Source organism: Buceros rhinoceros, unplaced genomic scaffold (assembly GCF_000710305.1).
Source record: "Buceros rhinoceros silvestris isolate BGI_N320 unplaced genomic scaffold, ASM71030v1 scaffold4789, whole genome shotgun sequence".
Taxonomy (NCBI): domain Eukaryota; kingdom Metazoa; phylum Chordata; class Aves; order Bucerotiformes; family Bucerotidae; genus Buceros; species Buceros rhinoceros.
In genome coordinates, this window is record NW_010431950.1 from 28,909 (window position 1) to 37,717 (window position 8,809).

An 8,809-nucleotide genomic window follows, 5' to 3' on the forward strand; every position below is an offset into this window, starting at 1 on the left:
TTCCCATCAACACAAGCCAGTGCACGTGTTCGCTGACCCTTTGCTGCACCGAGGTCTTTCAGAGGGATGGGAGTTGTGAGAACGAAACTGATGGAACAGTATCTCAATACCACTGAGATGGAGTAAAACCCCAAAGAGATCGAAGCATCCGCCCAAGCTCTACAGAGCCACTCTCCTTCGCCTTTAGTCTAGCTGTGGGTTTGCACCCCAGCCGTTAGCTGAGGTGGAGGAAAAACCTTTGACACACCGAAGATGAGGGGCTCAGACAGGAGCTCTTGCCATGGGGTGGTAGAAAGAAAGAAAACAGGGCAGAGCTGGGACAACAAGTCAGGGCACTGAGCACCTGGCTGGAGAAGCAGCAGCTGGGGCTGCCTCTAGCCCTGAATGCTCTAACTTTCGATCTGCGGTTGCCAGGCTCTCCAGGTCTTCAGCATCAGCAGGACCATGGTGGCTTTACCTTCTCATCACGTTCTTTCTCTAAGAGTGAGCTTATTTCATTCATGCCTGAAGCCTTCCCTGGGTGTTAGATCTCCACGGGAAATCTGGTTGCTTAAGCACGGAGTAAGTGCTCCACTTCTTAGTGCGCGAGAGTCAGCGCCCTGGTGGGAGATGCTGCAGACGCCCGGGCAGTGCTGGTCACCACCATGGGGAGGTCAGAGCGGAATCCCGGGGCTGAGAGCAGCATGTGGGCGTAAAGAGGGTCAAAAAGGGAGGAGCCCTCATCCTTAGAAACTGTACGAGGCTGGCTGCCTTCAAAGCGATTTCCGAATGTTAGCCGAGCTGCACAAGATCCCTGCAGATAATTAATTAAGTATCACCTCCTGAAAGACGGGAGGGAGGAGAAAAAGAAATAATAAACGAGGGCAGAGCAACGTAACGTGCCTGAAGGATGAAGGAAGCGGTGACTGACACCCGGAGCAGCAATGGGCTGTTCCCAGCTCCTCATCCTCGGCTTCAAAGGGGAGCCTAGGCAATTTGGTTTTAGCAGGTAATCCTTCAGCAAAAAAAAGATTTATGGTCTGCAGGAAGATTCTAATCTTTTTTCCTTTATAGCCACTTCTAGTCCTTCTGCTCACAACCGCAGGGCGGGTCTGGAGAGCCTTGGGAATGAGAGAACACCAAAGAAAGGTTGAAAGCAAAGCTTAGTGCAAAAGCTGGCTTTAGGGATCGAAGGGACTTCTTGGGTTTTGCCTTTTTTTCTGCTCTGGCTTGAGCACAACCCTTTCTTCCACTTTTTTGGTGACTGTTTTTAGTGACATCTAGCTAGATCGTTGTGACAAATTGGCTTTGCCAAAATAGCGACAATGACTTGTGGTGGCTAAAAATGGGGTTTTCAATAAATCAAAACCCCAAACCAAAACCCTGCTCTTGAGGTTGTTTTGCTTTTTGTAAGAGTGGCAAATTCTCAGGGAAAAGAGCAATTTCTTAAAATATTATTTGCAAAGACCTGTAGTCGCTTTTTAACCAAAACACATTCTGCTCAGGTTTATACCTGCTTCTCCGAGGATGAAGTTTGGAGAAGCATCCAGAAGCATGTCAGCGCCGTATGCTAATTCTCCGTCTGGCCTTAAAAAGGGCTGCAAGGATGTTGTTTTATCAGCCCCCTCAAACCGCAGCGCTAACAGGCTCACAGTCACCGTACAGCGCGGCACAGCAAAACGGAGCTTCAGGAGCTTTTTTTTCCCAAGACAGAGGCGCGCTGTAAGAAAAATCAGTTCCAGCAAGTCTCACAAGGGAGGCTTTGTGTGGCAAAAAGCTGTATTTTTAGGTCAGCCTGGCTAAACTGAAGGAGGTGGTTTGTGTGGGAGATAGAAGGGCTGCCTGGCTTTTAAGCTCGGCCGCCCTTTGCGGTGCAGACGTGAGTCGTGAGCCGTGCTGGTTGCTTTTGGGTGGTTGAAACTGGGATCAAGCGGCTACCAGAAGTGCTTGGTCCTCAGTGTTTAACGGACGGTGTTTTCCTGCAAAGAGCGACTGCAAAACTGGCACTTGTTTGCTCCTCTTTTCTCCCAGAACAGTTGTTATTTAATATTTTAATTAAGGTAATAAAGTAATTTTGGATGTTAAATCGTGTGCTGCATAAAAACGGGTTTGATTAAACGGGTCGGCCTGGACCACCGGCTTGTGCCAGCAGGGGTGTCTGCTGTGTCTCGGGGTGGCTTAGGAGGAACGGGTCTATTCGAGGCTGGGTCAGCAGCACAGCAGGGTTTTGCTCTACCCCGTTGCTGAGGGTGTGCGCTAGCAGAGCACGCTGCTCGTGGGGGTGATGAAGGAAAGCTGCGTGGACTGGAATAGGAGAAGCTCTGAGCGAATGAAGGATTCCCCAGGTTTAAGGCTTCCCAGGACCAACACAGGTATCTCTCAATACTGAGGACTCCTTGTAAAGGCTCATGTTTGTGTTGAGAGCCATTGGGAAGCCTGGGGTGAGCGTGCTTATTAAAGACGGAGAGGAGTCAGCACAGCTGAGCTTCACTGCAACTCCGCGAGGGGACAAGAGCGCATCAAAGCTGCCACCGCAGGGACTATACAATCACAGGATGGGTTGGGTGGGAAGGGACCTTTAAGGCTCATCCAGTCCAACCCCCCTGTAGTGAGCAGGGACATCTGCACCCAGAGCAGGTGATGATGAGATGACACCTCATTCAGCATCTCGGGCAGGAGACACGAACACGCGTGCTGGGCTCCCTCACGAAGGCTGCAGTCCACTCAGCAATGGGGCAGCACTATGAGCTTTGTGCATTGCTTAAGCCACCAGAACAGGATTTAAATGGAGCTTAAGCAATGAGCAGGGCTCGGGAGAGACCTTCTGTCCTCTGATCAGAAGCCCTCAGCCTCTCACCAGAGACTTTAGTGGGAAATGAGGGGGAAAAAAATACATGAACTGAGGAAAGATAGAAGGGGAGGAAACCAAGGCTTTGTTTTGCAAGTGAGAGGCGATTTCTCCCATGTTCCTGCTCTCTGGAATGATGAAACCAGGTGCTCAGGGGATGGGGCAAGGAGGGCATTATAGCAGGGAGCAACCGTTCAGATACCCGTTGCTGTGCTGTCAGTGTGCCAGGTGCCACACTGGCTCTTGCTCTTGTTTTGGTGGAGCGCTCAGCCGATGCTGACCGCACTGGGAGGCAGAGCCAGGCACCATTAAGCCTTTCTGCAGGAATTCACAGGATGGGCCATTCCCACAGTATGTCAGTAGGTGGCAAAAAGCTACAACCCTTGTGCTAAGCAAGAAATAAATATTTTTCCTGCTCCTGCAAGAACAGGAGGGTTCTGTGGGCAGCTCCATCCCATCGGTGGCGATGGCTTGTGTTCCCCCTGGGCCAGCAATGCTGGGAGGGAGGGGACAGCCAGAAAGGGCAACATCCCACACAAGGAGCAAGTAAAGAGGTTCAGAAGATAAACAGGAGCTGCCTCCCTCCTTTCTACTCATCAGGGAACCTGTGTGCCACCTCTTGACCCTGCTCAGGAATTATTTTTAAAAAAGCTGGAAACCACAAGGGTTTAATCACTGCTTCCAGCATTGGAAGACAAGTGTAGACCTGTGCTACCACGGCACAGTCCGAGGATACCTAGTCAGACAAACCCAAACGTGCCACGGTTGATATTTTTCAAGCTGATGATAATACTTTAATCTTCATGTACAGCCTGAAACGCTGCCGCTCAAGTCGATGTTCCTGGGCGCTTTTCTCTCGCGGCTTTGTGTAAGCAGATTGAGGCAATCCCGGTTGCCCGTCACACACCTTCCAGCGAGGCAGGGCAGATAAAGGGTTTAATAAGGGCAGTGGATACATCCCAGTGGCTTTGATGGTGGTTTTGTTCTGCTTTTGAATGTGTGAGTGTGTTGGGGAAGGGAGGATGTTGCATGATGCTGAAGACTTGCATTCCTGAGGAGGTCAAATCCTCTGAGCACCAGGTGGGGCAGAGCCCAGGAAGGTTAGAAAATCACGTGAATCCCGACTGCTTGATGAGGTCCAGTTACAGTGTGCCTTTGTTCAACTTCATTTACCTAACACCTCTCTTGACTAAGTGTAAGTAAAGCATTTTTCTGCTCAGGAACAATAACAGAGACATTCCAGCACCCTGGCTGCAAGGTCTCTGAAATTCCTTCCTGCTTTTTTGAACACAGAGGTAAGTTTGTTGACATTCCCTCTTACAATCTGCACATTTAATTGCTGATGGTTTTGCTGGTGCTCGCTTCCCCCAGCTCGGTTGTCTGCTTCAGGCTGGGCATTAGAAGTTTGTTTTAACACTTCAGCAAAACCGGTTCAGCTAAAGCTGAGCTGGAGGAACTTGGGTTGCTCTGGCCACGTTCATACCAGCAACAAAAACATCCTATAACCATTTCACTGGGAAGATCAGATGTCCTTGTGCTTTGGGGCAGGGATCTGCCTGACCATCTCCCCTTTCCTGGGGGCTGTGCTGACACCCATAGCCATGTCATTAACTGCATAAAATCTCTGTTCTTTGTCGCTTTGGTGAAAACTGACCATGTGAATTCTCTGCAGGTGCTGTTTCAGAGCTCAGCAGCTTCTGCCTCAGCACAGCTCCTCTGTGGAGATGTGTTTAACCCATAGGATGGGTCCAGCCTTGCCTCAAAGCTGGGTGGCTGCTGTGAGATAGGGAAACACTTTTTTAGCCAGCAAGTAACTCGTCCCATCCCAGGAGAGACAGGGGGAAACATCACCCCCTGGAGATAACCCTCACGCTTCCTCTCATGCTCTCGGCTATAAACAGAGTGAGTGACCGTTTTGTATCAGCTCCGCAGCCCCTAGACAGCCAGAATTAGGTCAGACAAGTCCCACTTTACTTCCCTGCTCTGAAATCTCCGCTCTTGGCTCTTCCTCCTCTGCTCCTCCACACCACCAAAAGTGAACCCCGTGCAGGATTCCTCATCATTACCCTTTAAAACTCATCCCGCACCCGCGCCGGCCAGCCGGGATGCGGCAGTGCTCCAGCCTCTCCTCCCTGGAGCCAAGGCGAGGGGTTTCTGCGGTGTGTGGCTTGGATCAGAGCTGCGGGTGCTCAGTGATGTCAAGTGGCAGCTTTCGTCCTCTCCTTAGTTGGCTCTAGTGACTCGGTCTTCAAATGATGAGCTCGTACCGAGATTTGGAATCGGGAGTTTGTCAGAGCAAACCAGCTCTGTCAAGTCTTCCTTGCTGAGTTGCAGCACACGCATTGGTGGAGTTTTTTCCCCCCCATTTTCTGCAATTTCTAGAAAAGTCTAATTTTCACCTTTAGTAATAGAGAAAACATTTTCATTTTAGCCTCTGGAAGGATGCTAGAAAACACGAGAAAAGGATGAGTTGCCATCTGCCTCTCTACGGGTTCTGATGAATCAATACACTCAAGAGCAGCACAGTGAAACAATCTGGAGCACCAGAAGAGGGTTTGCTGGTTTTATCACCTCCCTTTCACATGCCGTAAATTGATAAATTAACGCTCAGAGTCTTCTCTGTACAGTTTGTGATGCGATCGACTGGTCCGCGTACCCTTCTCTGTGGGCAGCACTCTTCTCCAACACTGGCGACATGAGTATTGGAAAACTAATCAGCTCTATCTTGAGATAAATTGCATTTCCACCAATTACAGCTTAATCGTTGACAGATGGGAACACAGAAGGGAGATGTGTCACATCATTAAGAGAACAGGTGTATCGACAAGTGCCAGCTTCATTGTTCCAGCCCATTAAATCATTGACCTTTTCAGCACACCCTCAACGTCAAATTCAACGCTCTCATGATATTTCCACCTTACACACAACGACCACGTTTATCAGAAAAGTTCTCAAGGGCGGTTTTTAAAACAGACGGACTCCGGACACAGGCTCATTAGCAACAAGCTCTTCTCCTTTCTCATTAAAAACATTTCTCTTCTTCCTCCTTCTCCCTGTTGGGGTTTGTTTCCCTGGCTTTTCAGTGAAGTCACGCAGGGCGCGTGGGCTTACTCCAAGGAGTTTTCTCCACGTAGACCTGTTGTAGTGGATTATATATTTAGGGATGTCAAAAAGAGAGAGAGGTGAAATCAGGACAGCGAAGCTCAATGCTGGGCAGCTGCGCTGGAGGCTCCAGCTTTGATCTGGGGCTTTGGCTGTGAGGTTTGGCTGTCCCAGGCTGCTCTGCCTGTGATTTTCAATAAAGCTTGAGAGACACAAATAGCTGAATACCACTGAAAGTGAGTCAGCTATGGGTGCCTCGTTCCCCTAAATATGTGTAAAATGTGTCTTCTGCTCTTTTTCGATGTAAGCCAGGAAGCTGGGGATGCAGCGCAGACACATCCAGAACAGCTTTTTGGGAGGTAGTGCAGGTTTGAGACAGTGATGAAGAACAAGCCTCATCTGTCCTGAGCTACCTGAGCCCTGTGCTGTCCTGGATAATGGAGAACTGACTCCAGATCTAGTTATCCTGGACATCCTCATTTGGAAAACAAGATTTCCAGCGGAAGGAAATGAAATTCACTGCGGTGATAATGGTATTTGCTACTCCTCGAGTCTCTGCCCTGTGCCAACGAGCTGATCCGAAGATGTTTTACCCTTCTGTAGGTTTTAGAGAGGCCAGGTGAAAAGCAACCTAGGGAGACCAGCACGAGGTACGAGGAAGAATTAATGCCCTTTGTCAGCTCTGCAACCTCAAACAGAGATAAAACCGATGCTGGGAACCACGCAGGTCATTTCCCCACTGCCAGGACTGGTGGTGTGCTCTCTCCCTCCCTTGTGTAGAACAGGTCTCCTAGTGGAACTGAAATCTCATGTTATATATGTGCTCGAATGACTTACTGTGTTCCTCAAAGCTGATGCAGCTGCACTGCGGTGGCCTTTACGGACCTGCAATGCCAACCTGACAGGGGACGGGAGAACCGGGTGAGCTTCCCTCTCAGATAACAAATGATTTTATAAGGCAAAGCAGATAATGGTATGAAAAAATACAGTTTAGGAGAGATGGAACCTGCAGAGATCACTTTGATGGATCTGATACCCTTCATATAACCTCCTTTTCCCAATCTACTTGGAAATGGCAGGTTACAACAGGGAGCTTGTTCAAACGCTCAGTGGATGCAGCAGCCTTGACCAGCACCTCTGGGGTACGTGTCTGCAGGAGATGCTGGAGATCCCCCAGTTTCCACTGAACCCTGGACAGAGAAGGCAAGTGAATGAAAGCCAGATCTTTCTGAAATTTTTCCATAAATCCGGAGGTCAGTACTGAAGAAAGTACATTTATTTCTGTGTCCCAGGCAGGGGAGGAGAGGAATTAAAAAAAATTCAAAAAGGAATTCTAGAAATGCCAGAATATTTATTTTAAAGGCTCCCTAAATGAATCATTTTACCCTGCATCTTGAGCTGGGGGTTTGTGGTTTAGGAAAGGATATAAGGTTAAAAACAAGCTAAACAGAAAGGTTGAGTAACCCAGAGGCAAGTGAAACTTTTCATTCCAGCTGGAACTTAATATTTGGGGTTAACCCAGAATATTTTCCAGCTTGCGCTTGGTGGGTTGATTCTTTTTTTCCCCGCCTCCTCCTCCCTTCATCCCCCCTTCGCTCTTGCCTAGTCCAAGCCATTTTTTCCCCCAGATATTTTGATTCCGCCACATGACCCAGACAGTCATTATTCAGGCCACATCAGCGATCCCCTCATGTCCAGCTGTCCTTCCTGCTGCCCGTACTCCCAGAAACGCCTCTTACTGCAAACGTCACGCGTCCACCATCCATCCGGGAAGGTCTCAGCCCCACCAGAGCTGGGGCTTGTTTCTCCAGCTCGTCCCTCTCGCCCCAAGCCGTGCCACTACAAATCCCTATCAAAGAAGTCATCGAAGAGAGAAACCCTCTTCGTCTTGGTTCTCACAAGCGTAGGTTTGCAGAACATCTTCTCTTCCCTTTCGCAGTCCTCGGAACCTGTGCTGGAGGTGTCCCAGAACAGATCCCTCGTCCGTGGCTCCCTGCAGAACCACAGGTCAACCTTCCTGCTCCTGCCTGGAGAGACTTCAGCCCCATCATGCTGCCTGGAGGGTCCTTCACCCCGCGTGTTTCCTTGGGGAGGAAAAAGAAAAAAGAATTAAAAAAATCATAATTTTGTGCTGCTGCCAGCCCAATCCTGTAGAGCTGGGCTGGAAATGGTTACGCGCAGCTGGAGGCATGTAAAGAGAGCCCTGAGAGATCCTTGCAAGACCAGACCCTGCGCTTGGGGCTGGGTAGGGCCCGGTATCATCTATTCGGGCTGATATTTGGTGGAATTATCGAGTCTGGCAAGAGCCAGCATGATTTTATTCCTGAGCAGAAGAGAGCTGAGGTGAAGAAACACGAGGGAATGGGAGCAGCCAAGTCTGTTCCCCTTTCTCCTTCCCTGGCAGACAGTTTTTCACTGATTTTAGCATTTTTGCCCTCAGTGATCCATTTCCAGCCTGGTCTGAAGGTTGATAGTTGCAAGTAAAGCAGAACAGAGCTCGTCCCTCAGGGATGTCAGTACAAAGTGGCAGCTGAGATTCGCTTCGATTGCCCCTTCGCCGGGGACAGCGAGGTCCCTGGGGACTTTGCTTTTATGCCCCTGTGGCTATTCCATGGCTCTTAATTCACACCTACTCAGGCCTGTTTGGGTGCCCTCCGAGAAGCAGCCCGCAGACCCTCGTCCTGTCCTGGGGCATCCCAACGCTTCGCCTTGAGGACACATCTCCTAACCTTCTCCCCCTTCGCACCTTGAACTTGCACTGTGTCACTGCAGGAGGTGGAGCAGTGGAAGCAGCTTCCATAGGGAAACTTCTCTGATGACACCAAAGAGGCTGGCGAGTTTTACACCTCCTTGGAAAATTATTCTACTCACCACCGTCAT

At 49.7% G+C, this 8,809-nt stretch overlaps 1 protein-coding gene across 1 annotated transcript in view; it reads right to left on the bottom strand.

The window, feature by feature from the left end:
• Positions 1-7,768: 7,768 nt before the first annotated feature.
• LOC104499996 (chromosome unknown open reading frame, human C14orf105) overlaps positions 7,769-8,809 on the bottom strand; it is a gene marked incomplete at its 5' end in the record, with an annotated part of 6,836 nt that continues 5,795 nt past the window's right edge. Inside the window, 2 exons of the mRNA XM_010143579.1 lie at positions 7,769-8,013; positions 8,604-8,621. Of these exons, the coding sequence (XP_010141881.1) occupies positions 7,769-8,013; positions 8,604-8,621 (263 nt within the window). The remainder of the gene's footprint in view (positions 8,014-8,603; positions 8,622-8,809) is intronic.